The 25,000-nt window shown below is 43.4% G+C and overlaps 1 protein-coding gene across 1 annotated transcript in view; it reads left to right on the forward strand.

Moving 5' to 3' along the window:
* The window catches only part of LOC311224497 (BCAS3 microtubule associated cell migration factor-like), a gene marked incomplete at its 3' end in the record, with an annotated part of 118,146 nt that overhangs the window by 66,182 nt on the left and 26,964 nt on the right, over positions 1 to 25,000 (forward strand). Inside the window, exons 8-9 of the mRNA XM_084309516.1 lie at positions 998 to 1,105; positions 8,657 to 8,733. Coding sequence (XP_084165642.1) covers positions 998 to 1,105; positions 8,657 to 8,733 — 185 coding nt within the window. The remainder of the gene's footprint in view (positions 1 to 997; positions 1,106 to 8,656; positions 8,734 to 25,000) is intronic.

A 25,000-nucleotide genomic window follows, 5' to 3' on the forward strand; every position in this document is an offset into this window, starting at 1 on the left:
TATTTTTTTAATACCTATTTCCAGATTTGACTCAGCGTTGTCTTAACTGGCACGGTCACGCGGCGCACCATGATCTCACCGCCGGTCTGGCCCGCATGCGTCTCCCCTTCCTCTCTCCGGGACATTACGCTGTGGGAGTGATGAGGCGTGGAACTGCACTGTACATGCACCCCGGCAAGAGTAAATAGCCTGCTGAAAGCAAATAGTCCTATGGCTCAAGAAACAAAACTAACACCACATTTCACCCTCGCATCCTCAGCCAGCGAGGCACCACAGGCCTTGCCAATGGTGATAGAGAGGAAGGGGGGGAGGGGGGAGGGCGGGCGGGTGAGAGGAAGAACGATAGCGAGGGAGAGCAGTGGCGGAGGGGAGGGAGCCTTGATGAGGATTTATGTCTGGATTTTCCGTTGCCAGCAGCCACTGCCTGCTGTCGGATACCCCGGAGTAACCCCCCTCCGCCCCCCCAACGCCGTGTTGATAGAAGGGCTCCTAGTAAATGTGTGTGTTACATGACAAAGCATTTCCCCTTTTGCCCCTCACTCCTCTCTCTTTCATTGTGGAGCCTTGGCTGGGGAGGCAGGCCGGGGCAGAGAGAGGGAGAGAGAGGGAGATGGAGATGGAGAGGGAGAGAGATAGAGAGAGAGGGAGAGGGAGAGAGAGACGGAGTGGAAACAAATCCTGTGTAAATCCCCCAGGGCTGGTGGTTCAGAGGCCACCCTGGGCCCTCCGTCTGATTCGACGTGTGATTCACTGGCTCAGAGGTTTGATAGTTAGATAGTTTGATATACTGCTCTCACACGCCACCACCACCAGACTCTGGCTCTGATTACTCTGTTTAACCCTGCTGTATCGTATGTGTGTGTGTGTGTGTGTGTACAAAAGAAGTTGTATCAGTGGTTCAAAGTGTTAGTGTTGTTCCCTGTGGAGCTTGTGTTGAAAGGCTGTGGTGTTGTTGTGTGTTTTTCAGTTGTTGTTGTTGTTGTTGTGTGTTTTCCAGGACGAGTCCTCCGTACTGTTGCGCTGACCTGTACTCTCTACGGACAGGAGAGATGGTCAAATCCATTCAGTTCAAGACTCCCATCTATGACCTCCACAGCAACAAACAGTATGTACTGTACTTACATCTATGACCTGCACAGCAACAAACAGTATGTACTGTACCTACATCTATGACCTGCACAGCAACAAACAGTATGTACTGTACTTACATCTATGACCTCCACAGCAACAAACAGTATGTACTGTACTTACATCTATGACCTGCACAGCAACAAACAGTATGTACTGTACTTACATCTATGACCTGCACAGCAACAAACAGTATGTACTGTACTTACATCTATGACCTGCACAGCAACAAACAGTATGTACTGTACTTACATCTATGACCTGCACAGCAACAAACAGTATGTACTGTACCTACATCTATGACCTCCACAGCAACAAACAGTATGTACTGTACTTACATCTATGACCTCCACAGCAACAAACAGTATGTACTGTACTTACATCTATGACCTCCACAGCAACAAACAGTACCTACATATTTTTTTTATCCACTTTTTCTCCTTATTTTCTATTTTTCTCCCATACCAATTTCGTGTATCCAATTCTCCCCTCCCCTGTCTTGAACGTTGCTCGACTATGCCCCCCACTGGTCGGTTGTAGTGAGGATAGAAGCCTTGCATCACGTGTCCCCTCCGATACACGAGGAGGCAGCCTGTCACATCTTTTCGGCTGCCAGCGCGGACTCTCATTGGCGAGGTGTACCGCATGGGAGGCTCACACTACCCCCGCCATTTTCTGTCTCTGCTGTGCAGGCGGCTCCCAACCGACCTGTAGGGGTCGCTGTCCACAACGTGCAATCCCCACCCATCGACTTCCACCCGCTGACTCTGCCAAATGAGCCAGTACGACGGCCGGCCCAAGCCGAAGGCAAATGCTGAGACTGGGATTCGATACCAGAGTCTCTTGCATTGGTGACAAACGCAATCTCCGCTACGCCACCCAGCCGCACTAAACAGTACCTACATCTATGACCCCCACAGCAACAAACAGTACTAGGGATGCACCGATATGAAAATTTGCCACCGATACCGATTGTTCAACTAACACAATCGGCCGATACCGATATTTGTGGCAAACAAAAAAAAAGTATACATTTTTTTGTTTTTGTTTTTTTTATGAAACTACTGTATATTTGGATGTTTCTAAATGTTTTGATGAATTGAAGATGGAGGACCCTTATGTAAAAAACCCTAAAGTCTTTTTCTGGTCTTCATCCTCCAGTCCACTGTTGTTGAATTGAGCTGTACTGTATTGTACCCATTCTGCAATCTGTTAATAAAGTTTTCAATCAATCAATCAGACAAATGTATAGAAAAGCTTTTATTATAACCATATAACAAAAAATGCTATTATTGTTTATGAAAATGTTTTAGCCCTATGCTTGACTATTATTTTAGGCACGTCAACAAATAAAATAATAATAATAAAATTTATAAATAAAATATTAAATAAATAAATAGGCTACACGTGTCTCTTTTTGTGTTACAAATTGTGCTCACCGATATGAACATATGCCTCTTTACTTACTTAAAAAAAGGAAACATCAAGAAATATGTTTATGGTATTAATTCCACCATGCCATGTGTGTTTTTATTTTATAATGCTCATGAGTCATGTTGATTATTGCTGAAGTCTGAGTCATACAATACTCACTGGCTTTCATAACCTAACAGACTAACTTGTCTTGCTCAAGACTTGTTTATGAGTTTTAATAAGAGAGCACTATCTCTCTCAACCAAAGCAATGCAGGTAGACGGCAACAGAACCATTTTGATTGACAGATTCTGCCAATTACGTCACACCGCTTGCACCCGCCTCTGCTGTTCTTACCACCAATCGGCAAGCGCTTATTCGTTTTTTACTTCCGGGAAGTCCGCCATTGATTTACACGAGAGATCAACAACAAACATACCGTAGCTAATAACGTTAGCTCCCCGCCGGCCACGAGTAGACTACCAGCGCTCCGCAGGAGTACAAAATGAGGCATGGTGATTTTACTGCAACGAATGTTATAATAAAAGCTTTTCTATACATTTGTCTGATTGAAAACTTTATTCACTTTATTTGCAGTCAACAAGCACTTATCGGCCGATACTGATACCCGACCGATATATCGGTGCACCCCTAAACAGTACCTACATCTATGACCCCCACAGCTACAAACAGTACCTACATCTATGACCCCCACAGCTACAAACAGTACCTACATCTATGACCCCCACAGCTACAAACAGTACCTACATCTATTACCTCCACAGCAACAAACAGTACCTACATCTATGACCCCCACAGCTACAAACAGTACCTACATCTATGACCCCCACAGCTACAAACAGTACCTACATCTATGACCCCCACAGCTACAAACAGTACCTACATCTATGACCCCCACAGCTACAAACAGTACCTACATCTATGACCCCCACAGCTACAAACAGTACCTACATCTATGACCCCCACAGCAACAAACAGTACCTACATCTATGACCCCCACAGCTACAAACAGTACCTACATCTATGACCTCCACAGTTACAAACAGTACCTACATCTATGACCTGTACAGCTACAAACAGTACCTACATCTATGACCCCCACAGTTACAAACAGTACCTACATCTATGACCTGTACAGCTACAAACAGTACCTACATCTATGACCTGTACAGCTACAAACAGTACCTACATCTATGACCCCCACAGCTACAAACAGTACCTACATCTATGACCCCCACAGCTACAAACAGTACCTACATCTATCACCCCCACAGCTACAAACAGTACCTACATCTAGGGCTGTACCGAATGCTTCAAAGCTTCGATCATAATGTTGACATTCGAATTCTAAATCAACATTCGAATTATAAATGTTTTATAAAGATTATTATTTCTTTTTTTGTCTATTCAATCTGTTTAAACCAAGATTAGGCTACACTAATATTATAATTAGGGATGCACCGAAAATTCGGCTACCGAAAATTATCGGCCGAAAATGGTTAAAAAGGCTCTTTCGGCTTTCGGCCGAAAGGGTTTTAGCACCGAAAATATATGACCGAAAGTCAAATAACGTGTTGTTGTGATGACGTCATCAAAACGCGACTACAGACATACCGGTAGCATGCGCAACATGTAACGTGAGCAGCTTGGCAGCTCTTCCTGCATTCTACAGCCTGTGATACCTAACTCCTCTTGGGAGTAGGGATGCCCCCCGAAACCCGGTTCTAAACTCCCTCATCTTTCTCTGCCGAAGACTTTGCGATCTTCTTTGAGGAAAAAGTGGAGAACATCCGCAGCTCCTTCTCCCAACCCCCACCCATTCCAAATGCTGAATCGAGAACCTCATCCTTCACTCTGCCATCTTTCTCTCCCATTACAGAAGCAGAGACCCTGACACTGGTAACGTCAAACCGTCCGACTACTTGCCAGCTGGACCAGCTACCCTCCCCACTCCTCCAGACCATAGCACCAGACATCCTCCCATTCCTAACTGCAACCATCAACTCCTCACTCAACTCGGGGGTGGTCCCCACCTCCCTAAAACAAGCCAGAGTCACGCCGCTCATAAAAAAACCAACCCTGAACCCTACCGTCATAGGCAACTACCGTCCTGTCTCTCTTCTCTCCTTCCTTTCTAAAACACTTGAACGTGCTGTATCCAACCAACTTACTACTTATCTCTTACAGAATGACCTCCTAGACCCTAATCAGTCAGGCTTCAGGACTGGTCACTCCACAGAGACAGCCCTCATTGCGGTCACAGAGGCACTTCACTTAGCAAAAGCGAAAGGCCTCTCCTCTGTCCTGATTCTCCTAGATCTATCTGCAGCCTTCGACACAGTCAACCACCAGATCCTCCTTGCGGCCCTCGCAGGAATGGGAGTGGCTGGCTCTGCGCTGACATGGCTGTCATCATACCTCAATGACCGCTCCTACCAAGTGTCATGGAGAGGGACCCTGTCGGCCACCCGCCCCCTGCGGACGGGTGTCCCCCAGGGCTCGGTTTTAGGACCCCTTCTCTTCTCCCTCTACACTAAATCACTGGGTAACATTATCACGTCTCATGGCTTCTCCTACCATTGTTATGCCGACGATACTCAACTCTTCCTCTCCTTCCCTCCCTCAGATATCCACGTCTCTGTGCGGATCTCGGCCTGTCTGTCCGACATCTCAGCCTGGATGACGTCCAACCACCTCAAACTGAACCTAAGCAAAACAGAATTGCTCCACCTGCCGGCCAAATCCTCCCCCCTAACCGACCTTTCAATCACAGTCGAGAATGCAGCTGTGACTGCGTCCCCGACCGCCAAGAACCTTGGTGTTGTCCTCGACGACCAGTTGAACTTCTCTGCTCACATCGCAGCGACGACCAGAACCTGCCGATTCCTCCTGAGCAACGTCAGAAGGATACGCCCCTTCCTGACAAAAGAAGCCACCCAACTCCTCGTCCAATCAACAGTCATCTCCCGCCTCGACTACTGCAATGCACTGCTCGCTGGCCTCCCGGCCACTGCCACTAAGCCTCTTCAACTCATTCAGAACGCAGCGGCCCGCCTGATCTCAAACCTACCGAAGTCGGCCCATGTCACCCCACTTCTTAGGGACCTGCACTGGCTCCCCATTGCTGCACGAATCCGCTTCAAGGCCCTCGACCTAGCATACCGTGCGGCAAAGGGAACCGCTCCCGCCTACCTCCGGTCAATGGTCTCTAACTACACACCCTCAAGACCCCTACGCTCTGCATCTTCTGGCCGCCTCAGACCTACTCCTATCCAAGCTCCGGGAGGGTCATCAAAGAGAAGTCGCCTATTCTCAGTCCTTGCCCCACAATGGTGGAATGAACTACCCACCCCAGTTAGGACAGCCGAATCACGTCCAATCTTTCGCCGTCGACTAAAGACGCACTTCTTCAACCATTATCTGAATTAAAAAAAAAAAAAAAAAAAAAAAAAAAATCGAACCCTAACTAACCGTACTGTCATGCACTTGTCCTAATAAACTAACCTACACTGTAGCACTCAACACTTTGATGAACATTGTTGCTCAGCTGATAGAGTTGTGCCCTTCCTGATGGCTTGTCGTACAGAACTTGTAAGTCGCTTTGGATAAAAGCGTCAGCTAAATGACTAAATGTAAATGTAAATGTAAACTAAATTAGAAAAAACCGGAGTATTGATCAGCTCCGACGTTAACGGTACTGCTATCAGTAGTCTAGGAGCGGATTAGCTACGGAGCTAACAGTGTACCATCCATCTGCGACGCAACGGTGGCAGCAACAGTGGACACTGAGTAATGTTAACGTTATGACGAGTTCATACTACACTACACGTATGAACTCGACATAACGTTAACGTTACTCCGTTTAAATGAAGTGTTTAATTAGCAGCAATCTGTTGTTGAAAATGTATCGTTAAACCGGAAATGGAAATGCGAGGACAGGAAGTCGTCATCAATCGTTGTAGTCTTTTAGTCTTAACAGTCTGGAATTAATGTATGCATTCAAAAGTGCTGAATAAATGTTTTATGGGCCCATAATAGTGATTATTAATATTATTTAAGTTAAGTTTAGCCATAATCATGTCTTTTGCCATAATCAGGTAGCTAAAAAAAAAAAAACATATATATATTTATATTAATCATTTTCGGCCTTTCGGCATTCGGTTTTCGGCCAACTGTTTCCTATTTTCGGTATCGGTTTCGGCCAAGAATTTCCCATTCGGTGCATCCCTAATTATAATATTATACTATAAGACGTCACCATCACTTTCATACCAACCGTGCCCTTATTGGATTATTTATGTTGACGAAACTGATTAGTTATATTCATTAAAGAAAGTTGATTTAATAAAAGAAAAAGACTAATTTAATCAGATTAATCACTTTATTCAAATTGAGGATTTAGTTTAAAAATTAAAAAAAAATCTAAATATTTTTTTTATAGACATTCAGTACAGCCCTACCTACATCTATGACCTGCACAGCAACACACAGTACCTACATCTATGACCTCCACAGCAACACACAGTATGTACTGTACCTACATCTATGACCTCCACAGCAACACACAGTACCTACATCTATGACCTCCACAGCAACACACAGTACTTACATCTATGACCTCCACAGCAACAAACAGTACCTGCATCTATGACCTGCACAGCAACACACAGTACGTACCTACGACTACAGCCCCCTCAGCATCGACGGGGCACGGTCGAGAGAGTGAGCAGTTTTACGTACCTTGGAGTCCACATATCCGAGGACTTGACATGGACCACACACATTGACAGTGTAGTGAAGAAGGCACGGCAACGCCTCTACTTCTTTAGGCGTCTAGGGAAGTTCAAAATTAGTCAGAAGATCCTCAAGAACTTCTACTTGTGCACAATGGAGAGCATCCTGACTGGTAACATCACCTCCTGGTTTGGGAATAGCACTGCACAAGACCGTAGCAGACTACAGAGAGTGCCCGTTCAGCCAAGCGCAAAATTGGAGGTGGGCTTCCCACTCTCCAGGACGTTTATAACAAGCGTTATAAACCGCTTGTTATAAACCGCCTGCTCACATTAAAGTTAACTGATCTTTTGGAAATTTAAAACAGCACAATTAATGTATGAAGCAAAATTGTATGTACTTCCAGGAAACATTCAAGAACTGTTCTTTGATAGAGCGGGGGGTTATAATCTGAGGGGACAACTTCATTTAAAAGTTCTTAGTACGCACTACCAGGAGAAGACACTGCATTTCCATATGTGAAGTGAAACTGTGGAACAGTCTGAATGTGGTGCTAAAGCAATGTCCAAACATGAGACAATTTAAACTGAATTATAAAGAAAGAAATTTCACGGGGTACAGGGATCATGTTTTCATGTAAAAATTTCATGTTTTACATATATATTTTTGTTTTGTTTTGCATATATATTTGTTTTGTAAGGTTTTAAATTAGTACATTAATTTTAAGTAGTGGAAAAGGGGTAGGATTAAATAAGTGTATACTTCTTCCTACTCCTTTTCGAACATGTAAATTGAGTTCTCTTTTTTGTTTTGTAAAAAAAATGTATTTAATGAAACTTTTCCATTTCATTGGTAGAGATCAATGATTTGTGTGTTTTATATAGTTTGTATTTACTTTTTCAAAATAAAGATTTCAAATCAAATAAAAAATATCATCTACCTAGTGACTAACGTTAGAGGTGACAACAAACGTGACGGAGTGGACATTCTGTCCAACGAATCTACTACTATCTGTCATTAAACACTGTGCCAAGTCCGCTTGGTGTATTGAAGCACAGACAGACACACAGAGGGAGAGAGAAAAGCAAGCAGTGCAAGATGTGTCTGCAGACTCAAAACGCTAACTATTGATCTTGATGAAATTGTCAACGAAAAGTGCCTGAAACCACTGTGTTGCAATGTTTTGTTGTTTGTTTTGTTTCTGCTGTGTTTAGAGTTTTGGGATATGTGTGAGATTATGTGTAAAACAAATCAGAATTTTTTTTATTTATTTTTTTTATTCTTTGTCTTTTATCTCATGTTTTGTTCCCGCTCCATCGTGGCATGTTTGATGTGATGATCTGTCATCTGGTTCTTGCAGGATTCTAGTTGTCAGCCTACAAGAGAAGATCGCCGCATTCGACAGCTGCACCTTCACCAAGAAATTCTTTGTTACAAGTAAGTCACTGAGATCTTCAGATCTGAACATGGTATGTTTAGTGTTTCCTTTCAATGGCAAACTAAAAACAGGAACATCTTTTTTGGATTAACTTTGATAAACACATATTCCCTCTGAATCACCACCCTTCATTTGTGTACTTTGCACTCCTACATTTACTACATTGCAGATTCACAAACTACACTTTGTACACCTAGTTAAATCAACAACAAAAGCATAGACCCAAGCTCTACCAGGGTTTCTAATGCAAGCGTGGAAACCCTCTTGACTTTCTCCATGTTTCTCTTGACGGAACAGGGCAGGGAGTGCAGAAAGCTGCAACTTATCAAGCAAAGGACAATTGGGCATGAGCATGACTAGACACGAGCATGAGAAACAAGCTAACCTAACCCTAACAACAAGCTAACACTAACCTAACAACAAGCTAACACTAACATAACAACAAGCTAACACTAACATAACAACAAGCTAACCCTAACAACAAGTTAACACTAACCTAACAACAAGCTAACACTAACATAACAACAAGCTAACACTAACCTAACAACAAGCTAACACTAACATAACCCTAACAACAAGCTAACACTAACCTAACAACAAGCTAACACTAACAACAAGCTAACACTAACCTAACAACAAGCTAACACTAACAACAAGCTAACACTAACCTAACAACAAGCTAACACTAACAACAAGCTAACACTAGTAGGGTGACCATATTTTGATTTCCAAAAAAGAGGACATGCTGGCCCCAGCCTCGAGATACTTAATGATACTTTGCACAATCGAAGCAGACATGGCCACCTTCATTTCACTATGTCTTGTGTATGTACTGTACTGTATGTGATGAATAAACCTCTTGAATCTTGAATCTCTACTCAAAGTTTACTCAACGATGCCTTTATTGTTTTAACCTCTTAACATGCACCCAGAAAAGCGTAAATTTTTTTTTTTACTTGAACTTGAGGACTGCATTATTTTTTTGCAAAGCTTATCTTTATACGTTATGCTTAGCTCACGCATAAGCCTGGTCTCTTTTGAAAGATAACATTCTGAAGTTACTAATGCAAAAAAGGAAAATCACTTTTAGTGCTAATGAAATAGAGTAGCATATAGGTCTGAACTTGAGTTGAACGTGAACTTGTGTACTCACATTTTTCTTTAGTGGTTGCAATATTCCAAATGTAACCACATAACATGCGCCCAGAAAAGTGGCAATTTTTTTTACTTGAACTTGAGGACTGCATACTTTTTTTGCAAAGCTTATCTTTATACTTTATGCTTATAGCACATGCATAAGCCTGGTCTCTTTTGAAAGATAACATTCTGAAGTTTTGTACACAATAAATAAAAATCACTTTTAGTGCTAATGAGTAACATAGGGCTGAACATGAGTTGAACTTGTGTACTCACGTTTTTGTGTAGTAGTTGCAATATTCCAAAATAATATATATTTTTTGAATAAGCTGGAAAACACCGCAAATCCATAGCCTGAAGTCTTACGTGTGTTGTTGGGCCTTACAAATACATTTGATTTTGATTTGATTATCAATAAGGTGATATCTGGAACACACAAACACACTATTTTTTAAATCGCATGCCATGAAACTCTGGGACCTGGCTGAATTTAAGACTGCACAAATCATGTTTAAAGCACGAAACAATTCACTCCCGGGTAACATCCAAAAATTCTGTTATAGAGAGGGGGGTTACAATTTAGAGGAGAGTCTAACTTCAAGAAACAGGCTGTTGATTCAACAATGTATGTATATTTCACAGCGCGAGAGTGTAAAGGGGGGCGTAATAGCATAGGTCAGTGGCCAATCAGAGGAACTCGGAAACACAACTGCGTTGTAGAAAGCATACACACGTTCCGGTCTGGTCTGTTTGTTGTGAGGAGTCTGATGACGTAGCCAGGGGGTGACAGGCGCGTTGCCAGATAAGGTGGTTTTCCGCATAATTTTTAAGCCTGTTTACGGTGTGTTTTAACTGGGTTTTCGGCTGAAATGCATATGAAATCTGGCACACCTTTGAACGCCGTTATAATAGAGTGCTGAGAATGAATGCACTTTTGAACGCCTCTATACAGCGCTGAGAATGAACGCGTTCTCAATTACGTTCATTTAGCGGATATACAGTACGTTCAGTTCACGTTTGCCCATAACATAACCCTAACAACAAGCTAACACTAACAACAAGCTAACACTAACAACAAGCTAACACTAACAACAAGCTAACCCTAACAACAAGCTAACACTAACAACAAGCTAACACTAACCCAACAACAAGCTAACACTAACATAACACTAACAACAAGCTAACCCTAACAACAAGCTAACACTAACCCAACAACAAGCTAACACTGACATAACACTAACAACAAGCTAACCCTAACAACAAGCTAACACTAACCCAACAACAAGCTAACACTAACATAACACTAACAACAAGCTAACCCTAAAAACAAGCTAACACTAACCCTAACAACAAGCTAACACTAACAACAAGCTAACACTAACAACCCTAACAACAAGCTAACACTAACAACAAGCTAACCCTAACAACAAGCTAACACTAACCTAACAACAAGCTAACACTAACAACAAGCTAACACTAACCTAACAACAAGCTAACACTAACATAACAACAAGCTAACACTAACAACAAGCTAACACTAACCTAACAACAAGCTAACACTAACATACCAACAAGCTAACACTAACCTAACCCTAACAACAAGCTAACATGAACCCTAACAAGCTAACACTAACCTAACAACAAGCTAACACTAACCTAACAACAAGCTAACACTAACCTAACAACAAGCTAACACTAACCTAACCCTAACAACAGCCTAACACTAACAACAAGCTAACACTTACCTAACAACAAGCTAACACTAACCTAACAACAAGCTAACACTAACCTAACAACAAGCTAACACTAACCTAACCCTAACAACAGCCTAACACTAACAACAAGCTAACCCTAACAACAAGCTAACACTAACCTAACAACAAGCTAACACTAACCTAACCCTAACAACATCCTAACACTAACAACAAGCTAACACTAACCTAACAACAAGCTAACACTTACTCCTGATGAATTGAAAATGGGGGACCCTGATGTAAACAAGACGAAAGTCTTTCTCTGGTCTGCATCCCCTTAACAATTGTGTGTATTGAGCTGTACTGTATTGTACCCATTCTGCAATCTGTTAATAAAGTTTTCAATCAATCAATCAATCAATCAATCAATCAATCAATCAATCAAAAACCTAACAACAAGCTAACACTAACCTAACCCTAACAACAGGCTAACACTAACCATGCTAAAGCTCACTCTGGCTCAGACGTCGCCTAGCAAAACCCCACTAAAAATAGACATGTGTTGTACTTGTGGTGAAGCTTATGCAGTCAAAAAGTAAATTCTGCAGGCAATGGGGGTCATCTATAAACACCAATCACCATAAACAGACAATCCAAGATATTACCACTGGAATCCAGCGTGAAGGACACAACAAATCATAGAAGTGAAACGTCTCCAGACCTCAAATCAGCTGTGCAACAGCTACACAATGTGGGTCTGACCTTTTGAGACTAGTGTCTAACTGAAACCAATGCATATCCAGTACAGTCAAATGCTTTTGGTGCAAACGTCATCCTCTTGGTATCAAGCTCCCAAGCCTCTGCATAATAAATACCCCAACATACAAATACCTCGACATACTTTACAAATACTAGGGATGGGCACGATTAATTACCTGCATCATTTTACTGTCTGTTTTATTAACTATTTTTACTTTTTTACTTCTACTTTTATTACTGCCTATTTTAAAACAGAATCAAACCGTAAACAGAGAGGCCTATTGGGATGCTAGATCCTAATATGAAAAACTGTGATTTGGCTTACCTTTCTGCTATCTTTTTTTATGCTTGTTTTATATGTTTTATATGTCATTTCATGCCATAGAATCAAACCATAAACAAGGTGGCCTGTTGGGATGCTAGATCCTAATGTGAAAATCTGTGATTTTACATGTTTGCACTTTATGTGCTCATTTTGTGCCTGTCTTTTTTCTGCTGTGAAGCACTTTGAGCTGAAATTATTGTATGAAAGGTGCTACACAAATAAAGTTATTATTATTAATGAATGTTTTCCCAGAATCTCACACACACACACACACACACACACACACACACACACACACACACACACACACACACACACACACACACACACACACACACACACACACAACACACAAACACGCTACCGATTTTATTATTTCTTGCTCTGTGGACATAACAATACACAGCAATATACCCTAATCACTTATGGTGGACGTATTTTGGTGGTAACCGAAGAATAACGAACACCCTGAAACAGATACCAAATACCTCACCATACAAATACCTCACCATACAAATACTTCACCAGACAAATACCTCACCATACAAATACCTCACCATACAAATACCTCACCATACAAATACCTCACCATACAAATACCTCAACTTACAAACAACAAGCTAAAAATAAAGTTATTATTATTAATGAATGTTTTCCCAGAATCACACACACACACACACACACACACACACACACACACACACACACACACACACACACACACACACACACACACACACACACACACACACACACACACGCTACCGATTTTATTATTTCTTGCTCTGTGGACATAACAATACACAGCAATATACTCTATGCATATGCGTAAACAATCACTTATGGTGGACGTATTTTGGTGGTAACCGAAGAATAACGAACACCCTGAAACAGATACCAAATACCTCACCATACAAATACCTCACCATACAAATACCTCACCAGACAAATACCTCACCATACAAATACCTCACCATACAAATACCTCACCAGACAAATACCTCACCATACAAATACCTCACCATACAAATACCTCACCATACAAATACCTCACAAATACCTCACCATACAAATACCTCAACTTACAAATACCTCACCATACAATTACCTCAACTTACAAATACTTCACCATACAAATACCTCAACTTACAAATACCTCACCATACAATTACCTCAACTTACAAATACCTCACCATACAAATACCTCAACTTACAAATACCTCACCAGACAAATACCTCAACATACAAATACCTCAACTTACAAATATCTCACCATACAAATACCTCACCATACAAATACCTCAACATACAAATACCTCAACATACAAATACCTCACTATACAAATACCTCACTATACAAATACCTCATCATACAAATACCTCACCATACAAATACCTCACCATACAAATATCTCACCATACAAATACCTCACCATACAAATATCTCACCATACAAATACCTCAACATACAAATACATCACCATACAAATACCTAAACATACAAATACCTCAACATACAAATACCTCACCATACAAATACCTCACCATACCTCAACATACAAATACCTCAACATACAAATACCTTACCATACAAATACCTCACCATACAAATACCTCACTATACAAATACCTCAACATACAAATACCTCAACTTACAAATATCTCACCAGACAAATACCTCAACATACAAATACCTCACCATACAAATACCTCACCATACCTCAACATACAAATACCTCACCATACAAATACCTCAACATACAAATACATCACTATACAAATACCTCACTATACAAATACCTCATCATACAAATACCTCACCATACAAATACCTCACCATACAAATACCTCACCATACAAATATCTCACCATACAAATACCTCACCATACAAATATCTCACCATACAAATACCTCAACATACAAATACATCACCATACAAATACCTAAACATACAAATACCTCAACATACAAATACCTCACCATACAAATACCTCACCATACCTCAACATACAAATACCTCAACATACAAATACCTTACCATACAAATACCTCACCATACAAATACCTCAGTATACAAATACCTCAACATACAAATACCTCAACTTACAAATATCTCACCAGACAAATACCTCAACATACAAATACCTCGCCATACAAATACCTCACCATACCTCAACATACAAATACCTCAACATACAAATACCTTACCATACAAATACCTCACCATACAAATACCTCACTATACAAATACCTCAACATACAAACACCTCACCATACAAATATCTCACCATACAAATACCTCACTGTACAAATATCTCACCATACAAATACCTCAACATACAAATACCTCACCATACAAATACCTCACCATACAAATACCTCACCATACAAATACCTCAACATACAAATACCTCACCATACAAATACCTCACCATACAAATACCTCACCACGTCTTTGGCCGGAGTTGGACAGAAAGTAATGTTTGAGTGAGAGGACATGACATGCCACATACCGTGCATCCACATGCACACACTCACTTTAAACATTCACCTTTAACATTAACTTAAAACACTCTTAAACATTACACCATATTTGATCTAATAATTCCTAAAGGATTTGCACTACCTCTTCTACCAAATTTCTGCATTTAGCATTTTGTACATTTCAGTTTTGTATATTGTATTATTTTGTATAGTGTTTAGTCTTTATTCTTTAATTTTTTTACTGTATGAAGTGCAATCTCAGGAGGCTCATACAGAACCAAACATTTCACTATAATGTACATGTACCTTTAATGTGACAAATAAAACAAAACTTGAAACTTGAGGAAGAGTTGTGTTCTAACAACTAACACAAGTACATGATGATTCTTATCGTTTATTAGAAAATAGTTAAAAGTGTAACATTATATTCATGGAGACCCTCATTTGACCCAAAATGTAATAATAATAAAAATATAATGGTAATAAAATATATAGGTAATAAAATATATATAATAATGAAAGTAAATACAAATGTGTTTTTTTTACGGAGAGTATTGTGGTTATCTTCCTCGCTGGCGATCAAAGCCACTGGAGAAGCACAAACAATCACACAGCTTGTCACATTTAACACGTCATCTCTGTTCCCCAACACATCAAAATGCTTACATCACCAAACAAAAGCCCAGTGAGGCCTCTACGCCGGCGTCACGCAGCCCAAACAAACGACAAACACAAAACAGAGCGTCGGTTAATAACAACTCTTTCTGCCGTTACGATATTCCTCCTCCAGCTTTGAACACACGGCTAAACTGTTTTCATTGAAACATCATGTGAGGCCTCTCTCCGTTTGAAGCTTTAAAACGGTTAAAAAAATGCCCCCCAAAAAAAAAAAAAAAGGAGGGGACTGTTTACAACGTGGCTCGCCTGCGACTTCCCGGCCCTACCTGCCACCACTCGACAACAAAGAGGGGACGGGAGAGAGGGGGAGAGGGACAGAGAGGGAGAGAAAGGGGAGAGAGAAAGAGGGGAGAGAGAAAGGGAGAGGGAGAGAGAAAAAGCCAGACTGTATTACAAGGCCATTGCTGTCCACTTAAGTCATTGGTTGGAGTAAACTGCCATTAGGACCGGCCTTTAATGCGTCTCCTCTTTGTCTGTCTGCCTTCCCTATCGGTGTCTGGCCCACAGGAAACCAAACATGCTCAATAGTTATTAATCGTTTCTGAACGCAGGGTCCTTCCTCCTCATAAAGTCTTTTCGGGGCGGTGAGTGGAGTACACAAAGAGGGGCTCTGTGATGCGTGTGCGGCCTGGTTTTTTTTGGGAATGGTGCGTGTTCTTGTTGTGAGGCTCTGCCCCCCCCGGGGACCCAGAGATGGATATGTTGTCTTCTTCTTCTTCTTCTTCTTCTTCTTCTTCTTCTTCTTCTTCTTCTTCTTCTTCTTCTTCTTCTTCTTCTTCTTCTTCTTCTTCTTCTTCTTCTTCTTCTTCTTCTTCTTCTTCTTCTTCTTCTTCTTCTTCTTCTTCTTCTTCTTCTTCTTCTTCTTCTTCTTCTTCTTCTTCTTCTTCTTCTTCTTTTTATGAGCACTCTGAGCTCACCCTGGTGTGTTGTGTTCTTCTTGCTATTGTATTCAAGTGGTGAAGGCAGTAAACCGGGGGGGTTTGTGAGTTTTGTACCTCCCCCCTTCCCCTTTTCTTTTTGGTTCCTCTGCCTCCTCTAGTGTTCTTTCCTCTTTAATCTCTGGCTTTTGGTGTCTCTAAGACGGTACTGTGTAGATGGACAGGAAAGGGTCAACAGGACGTCGTATAGGGCAGGATTCAGCCTCGTGTGAGACCTTAGCAGGGCAGATGGATTCCCCCACTCACACAGACGCCAGCAGACTCTCTGTTTAACTCTCCAGTTTCCATCCGACTCTCCAGTTCTTTTTTTTTTCTGTTCCATTCTGACATGACCCCCCCCCCACCCTTCATGACTTCTACCTCGCCTTCCTACTCCTTAAAAGCCACACATATCTCTCCTTTCTCCTCTCCTCTCCCCTCCTCTCCTCTCTTCTACTCTCCTCTCATCTCCTCTCCCATCCTCTCTTCTCCTCTCCTCTCCTCCTCTCCTCTCTCCTCTCCTCTCCTCTCCTCTCTTCTCCTCTCTTCTCTCTTCTACTCTCCTCTCTCCTCCTCTCCTCTCTTCTACTCTACTCTCTTCTCCTCTCCTCTCCTCTCTTGCTTCTCTCTCTCCTCTTCTCTCCTCTTCTCTCATCTTTCCTCACTTCACCTCTCCACTTCTCTCCTTTCCTCATCTCACCTCGCCTCTCCTCTCCTCTCCCCTTTCTCTCCCCTTGCCTCTCCTCTCTTCTCCCATCCTCTCCTCCTACTCTCCTCTCTCTCCTCTCTTATCTTCTCTTCTCTTCTCTTTCCCCCTGGTCTCATCTCATCTTCTCATCTCCTCTCCTCCTCTCCTCTCTTTCCCCCTGGTCTCATCTTGTGTCCTCTCCTCTCCTCTCCTCCTCTCCTCCTCTCCCCTCTCCTCTCCTCTCCTCTCTCCTCCTCTCCTCCTCTCCTCTCCTCACTCCTCTCCTCTCTTTTCCCCTGGTCTCCACACACACACACACACACACAGGATGTGTGAAACACATGTTATCTCGCTGCCCTTGAGCAGGCAGGAAAGTCTTGTTCTCCTGGCGTTACCAGCAGGCCTTGTGGCTTACCTCAAGCCCCGTCCCGGGCCCCGCCTGCTATCCCTCGGCCCCCTCCCCAAACTCAGCAGCAGCACACTAAATTACTGTCTGCCTCCATCTCATCTGCTCTCTGAGCACTAAATTACTGTCAGCCAACCCCAGCCCCCCCCCCCCCACACCCCTACTCCACACCCCACGCTTCCATGCACTCACACGACCTCACTGTGCACGTGTGCGAGTTTGTTTCTGTGCACGTTCAAACACTCTCGACACCAACAGAACGCTGTGTGTGTCTGTGTGTGTTTGTTTGTGTATGTGTGTGTGTGTTTGTGTTTGTGTATGTGTGTGTGTCTATGTGTGTGTGTGCGTGTGTGTCTATGTGTGTGTGTGTGTTTGTGTATATGTGTGCGTGTATGTGTGTGTGTGTGTATTGGGTCCAGTGGGTTTTGTGCACGCTCGTATCTACCGCCCTGTTTACTCGCTCTCAACACAAGCAGTCTGTCGCCCTCTCCGTATCGCCGCGCATTCATCGAAATTTATGACAATATACACCGCGCCGCCCACCCCCCTGTCTACACACACATGTTCGTCCATGTCGTGGTGAGCTGCGCACTGCGGCAGGCGATGTTGACACATGCCCCCCCCCCCCTCCTCTTATTCGCTGCGAGGTATTACCAGGGTTCGCACAAGGTCCTTGAAGTGCTTAAAGTGATTTCTGACCAAAAGAAAAGTCAAGGCCTGGAATTCCTTGAAAACAGCAAATTATTTTACAAGGTGCTTAAAAAGTCCTTGACATTCAACTCAACCATTCACATTGAATGTTTTGTTCATCCATGATCAAATTGTTCTCAATCAAGAAATTATATTTTTTGTTCTGTTTTAATAAAATCTGACAAGTTGCTGTCTTGCGCGCTCCAACTGCTTTTCCTCATTTCTTCTTCGCGTGTGATGCTCTAGCCTGGTGCACGGATGCCTAGTGAGTGAATCTGTACAGAATATGTTTTTATATTAGCTTTAATGCCCTTCTATTTTTCTGTTTCTTTTCTCGCTTAAACATCTAGCCCAGAGACTACAACTGAAAACTAGCAACCCTGCTAATGTTGGCATATTTATAGTTTTTTTTTATTTGTATTAATTTATAAATGTATAACTGTTGATTGATATGCACTGTCCCCAATCAAATAAACGGAGTAAACTAAACTAAACTAAGCAGGCCAAGAAGATGCTTAAAACACAGCATTTAAAAGTTAATTGTATCCTTCGAGTGACACCCTTGAAAAATTGTTCTTGGAAAAGTACTTAAAAGTCCTTGAATTTCATTTTGCAATGTCTCTGGGAACCCTGTATTCCTCACTGTGTCTCTACTGTACTCTGTGTTTACTGACACATCTGTCTGAGGGGAGGTGTTCCTCACTGTCTCTACTGTACTCTGTGTTTACTGACACATCTGTCTGAGGGGAGGTGTTCCTCACTGTGTCTACTGTACTCTGTGTTTACTGACACATCTGTCTGAGGGGAGGTGTTCCTCACTGTCTCTACTGTACTCTGTGTTTACTGACACATCTGTCTGAGGGGAGGTGTTCCTCACTGTCTACTGTACTCTGTGTTTACTGACACATCTGTCTGAGGGGAGGTGTTCCTCACTGTGTCTACTGTACTCTCTGTTTACTGTACACATCTGTCTGAGGGGAGGTGTTCCTCACTGTCTCTACTGTACTCTCTGTTTACTGTACACATCTGTCTGAGGGGAGGTGTTCCTCACTGTCTCTACTGTACTCTGTGTTTACTGACACATCTGTCTGAGGGGAGGTGTTCCTCACTGTCTCTACTGTACTCTCTGTTTACTGACACATCTGTCTGAGGGGAGGTGTTCCTCACTGTCTCTACTGTACTCTGTGTTTACTGACACATCTGTCTGAGGGGAGGTGTTCCTCACTGTGTCTACTGTACTCTCTGTTTACTGTACACATCTGTCTGAGGGGAGGTGTTCCTCACTGTCTCTACTGTACTCTCTGTTTACTGTACACATCTGTCTGAGGGGAGGTGTTCCTCACTGTCTCTACTGTACTCTGTGTTTACTGTACACATCTGTCTGAGGGGAGGTGTTCCTCACTGTGTCTCTACTGTACTCTGTGTTTACTGTACACATCTGTCTGAGGGGAGGTGTTCCTCACTGTCTCTACTGTACTCTGTGTTTACTGACACATCTGTCTGAGGGGAGGTGTTCCTCACTGTCTCTACTGTACTCTCTGTTTACTGTACATCTGTCTGAGGGGAGGTGTTCCTCACTGTCTCTACTGTACTCTCTGTTTACTGTACATCTGTCTGAGGGGAGGTGTTCCTCACTGTCTCTACTGTACTCTCTGTTTACTGACACATCTGTCTGAGGGGAGGTGTTCCTCACTGTCTCTACTGTACTCTGTGTTTACTGACACATCTGTCTGAGGGGAGGTGTTCCTCACTGTCTCTACTGTACTCTCTGTTTACTGACACATCTGTCTGAGGGGAGGTGTTCCTCACTGTCTCTACTGTACTCTCTGTTTACTGACACATCTGTCTGAGGGGAGGTGTTCCTCACTGTCTCTACTGTACTCTCTGTTTACTGACACATCTGTCTGAGGGGAGGTGTTCCTCACTGTGTCTACTGTACTCTGTGTTTACTGACACATCTGTCTGAGGGGAGGTGTTCCTCACTGTCTCTACTGTACTCTCTGTTTACTGTACATCTGTCTGAGGGGAGGTGTTCCTCACTGTCTCTACTGTACTCTCTGTTTACTGTACATCTGTCTGAGGGGAGGTGTTCCTCACTGTCTCTACTGTACTCTCTGTTTACTGACACATCTGTCTGAGGGGAGGTGTTCCTCACTGTCTCTACTGTACTCTGTGTTTACTGACACATCTGTCTGAGGGGAGGTGTTCCTCACTGTCTCTACTGTACTCTCTGTTTACTACACATCTGTCTGAGGGGAGGTGTTCCTCACTGTCTCTACTGTACTCTCTGTTTACTGACACATCTGTCTGAGGGGAGGTGTTCCTCACTGTCTCTACTGTACTCTCTGTTTACTGACACATCTGTCTGAGGGGAGGTGTTCCTCACTGTGTCTACTGTACTCTCTGTTTACTGACACATCTGTCTGAGGGGAGGTGTTCCTCACTGTCTCTACTGTACTCTCTGTTTACTGACACATCTGTCTGAGGGGAGGTGTTCCTCACTGTCTCTACTGTACTCTCTGTTTACTGACACATCTGTCTGAGGGGAGGTGTTCCTCACTGTGTCTACTGTACTCTCTGTTTACTGACACATCTGTCTGAGGGGAGGTGTTCCTCACTGTCTCTACTGTACTCTCTGTTTACTGACACATCTGTCTGAGGGGAGGTGTTCCTCACTGTGTCTACTGTACTCTCTGTTTACTGACACATCTGTCTGAGGGGAGGTGTTCCTCACTGTCTCTACTGTACTCTCTGTTTACTGACACATCTGTCTGAGGGGAGGTATTCCTCACTGTCTCTACTGTACTCTCTGTTTACTGACACATCTGTCTGAGGGGAGGTGTTCCTCACTGTCTCTACTGTACTCTGTGTTTACTGACACATCTGTCTGAGGGGAGGTGTTCCTCACTGTTTCTACTGTACTCTCTGTTTACTGTACATCTGTCTGAGGGGAGGTGTTCCTCACTGTCTCTACTGTACTCTCTGTTTACTGACACATCTGTCTGAGGGGAGGTGTTCCTCACTGTCTCTACTGTACTCTGTGTTTACTGACACATCTGTCTGAGGGGAGGTGTTCCTCACTGTCTCTACTGTACTCTCTGTTTACTACACATCTGTCTGAGGGGAGGTGTTCCTCACTGTCTCTACTGTACTCTGTGTTTACTGACACATCTGTCTGAGGGGAGGTGTTCCTCACTGTCTCTACTGTACTCTCTGTTTACTGACACATCTGTCTGAGGGGAGGTGTTCCTCACTGTCTCTACTGTACTCTCTGTTTACTGACACATCTGTCTGAGGGGAGGTGTTCCTCACTGTCTCTACTGTACTCTGTGTTTACTGACACATCTGTCTGAGGGGAGGTGTTCCTCACTGTCTCTACTGTACTCTCTGTTTACTGACACATCTGTCTGAGGGGAGGTGTTCCTCACTGTCTCTACTGTACTCTCTGTTTACTACACATCTGTCTGAGGGGAGGTGTTCCTCACTGTCTCTACTGTACTCTCTGTTTACTGACACATCTGTCTGAGGGGAGGTGTTCCTCACTGTCTCTACTGTACTCTCTGTTTACTACACATCTGTCTGAGGGGAGGTGTTCCTCACTGTCTCTACTGTACTCTCTGTTTACTGACACATCTGTCTGAGGGGAGGTGTTCCTCACTGTCTCTACTGTACTCTCTGTTTACTGACACATCTGTCTGAGGGGAGGTGTTCCTCACTGTCTCTACTGTACTCTCTGTTTACTGACACATCTGTCTGAGGGGAGGTGTTCCTCACTGTCTCTACTGTACTCTCTGTTTACTGACACATCTGTCTGAGGGGAGGTGTTCCTCACTGTCTCTACTGTACTCTCTGTTTACTGACACATCTGTCTGAGGGGAGGTGTTCCTCACTGTCTCTACTGTACTCTCTGTTTACTGTACATCTGTCTGAGGGGAGGTGTTCCTCACTGTCTCTACTGTACTCTCTGTTTACTGACACATCTGTCTGAGGGGAGGTGTTCCTCACTGTCTCTACTGTACTCTCTGTTTACTGACACATCTGTCTGAGGGGAGGTGTTCCTCACTGTCTCTACTGTACTCTCTGTTTACTGACACATCTGTCTGAGGGGAGGTGTTCCTCACTGTCTCTACTGTACTCTCTGTTTACTGTACACATCTGTCTGAGGGGAGGTGTTCCTCACTGTCTCTACTGTACTCTCTGTTTACTGACACATCTGTCTGAGGGGAGGTGTTCCTCACTGTCTCTACTGTACTCTCTGTTTACTGACACATCTGTCTGAGGGGAGGTGTTCCTCACTGTCTCTACTGTACTCTCTGTTTACTGACACATCTGTCTGAGGGGAGGTGTTCCTCACTGTCTCTACTGTACTCTGTGTTTACTGACACATCTGTCTGAGGGGAGGTGTTCCTCACTGTTTCTACTGTACTCTCTGTTTACTGTACATCTGTCTGAGGGGAGGTGTTCCTCACTGTCTCTACTGTACTCTCTGTTTACTGACACATCTGTCTGAGGGGAGGTGTTCCTCACTGTCTCTACTGTACTCTGTGTTTACTGACACATCTGTCTGAGGGGAGGTGTTCCTCACTGTCTCTACTGTACTCTCTGTTTACTACACATCTGTCTGAGGGGAGGTGTTCCTCACTGTCTCTACTGTACTCTGTGTTTACTGACACATCTGTCTGAGGGGAGGTGTTCCTCACTGTCTCTACTGTACTCTCTGTTTACTGACACATCTGTCTGAGGGGAGGTGTTCCTCACTGTCTCTACTGTACTCTCTGTTTACTGACACATCTGTCTGAGGGGAGGTGTTCCTCACTGTCTCTACTGTACTCTGTGTTTACTGACACATCTGTCTGAGGGGAGGTGTTCCTCACTGTCTCTACTGTACTCTCTGTTTACTGACACATCTGTCTGAGGGGAGGTGTTCCTCACTGTCTCTACTGTACTCTCTGTTTACTACACATCTGTCTGAGGGGAGGTGTTCCTCACTGTCTCTACTGTACTCTCTGTTTACTGACACATCTGTCTGAGGGGAGGTGTTCCTCACTGTCTCTACTGTACTCTCTGTTTACTACACATCTGTCTGAGGGGAGGTGTTCCTCACTGTCTCTACTGTACTCTCTGTTTACTGACACATCTGTCTGAGGGGAGGTGTTCCTCACTGTCTCTACTGTACTCTCTGTTTACTGACACATCTGTCTGAGGGGAGGTGTTCCTCACTGTCTCTACTGTACTCTCTGTTTACTGACACATCTGTCTGAGGGGAGGTGTTCCTCACTGTCTCTACTGTACTCTCTGTTTACTGACACATCTGTCTGAGGGGAGGTGTTCCTCACTGTCTCTACTGTACTCTCTGTTTACTGACACATCTGTCTGAGGGGAGGTGTTCCTCACTGTCTCTACTGTACTCTCTGTTTACTGTACATCTGTCTGAGGGGAGGTGTTCCTCACTGTCTCTACTGTACTCTCTGTTTACTGACACATCTGTCTGAGGGGAGGTGTTCCTCACTGTCTCTACTGTACTCTCTGTTTACTGACACATCTGTCTGAGGGGAGGTGTTCCTCACTGTCTCTACTGTACTCTCTGTTTACTGACACATCTGTCTGAGGGGAGGTGTTCCTCACTGTCTCTACTGTACTCTCTGTTTACTGTACACATCTGTCTGAGGGGAGGTGTTCCTCACTGTCTCTACTGTACTCTCTGTTTACTGACACATCTGTCTGAGGGGAGGTGTTCCTCACTGTCTCTACTGTACTCTCTGTTTACTGACACATCTGTCTGAGGGGAGGTGTTCCTCACTGTGTCTCTACTGTACTCTCTGTTTACTGTACACATCTGTCTGAGGGGAGGTGTTCCTCACTGTCTCTACTGTACTCTCTGTTTACTGACACATCTGTCTGAGGGGAGGTGTTCCTCACTGTCTCTACTGTACTCTGTGTTTACTGACACATCTGTCTGAGGGGAGGTGTTCCTCACTGTCTCTACTGTACTCTCTGTTTACTGACACATCTGTCTGAGGGGAGGTGTTCCTCACTGTCTCTACTGTACTCTCTGTTTACTGACACATCTGTCTGAGGGGAGGTGTTCCTCACTGTCTCTACTGTACTCTGTGTTTACTGACACATCTGTCTGAGGGGAGGTGTTCCTCACTGTCTCTACTGTACTCTCTGTTTACTGACACATCTGTCTGAGGGGAGGTGTTCCTCACTGTCTCCACTGTACTCTCTGTTTACTGACACATCTGTCTGAGGGGAGGTGTTCCTCACTGTCTCTACTGTACTCTCTGTTTACTGACACATCTGTCTGAGGGGAGGTGTTCCTCACTGTCTCTACTGTACTCTCTGTTTACTGTACACATCTGTCTGAGGGGAGGTGTTCCTCACTGTCTCTACTGTACTCTGTGTTTACTGACACATCTGTCTGAGGGGAGGTGTTCCTCTCTGTCTCTACTGTACTCTCTGTTTACTACACATCTGTCTGAGGGGA

The sequence above is a fragment of the Notolepis coatsorum genome, assembly GCF_963971535.1.
Source record: "Notolepis coatsorum genome assembly, chromosome: 1".
NCBI classification, from domain to species: domain Eukaryota; kingdom Metazoa; phylum Chordata; class Actinopteri; order Aulopiformes; family Paralepididae; genus Notolepis; species Notolepis coatsorum.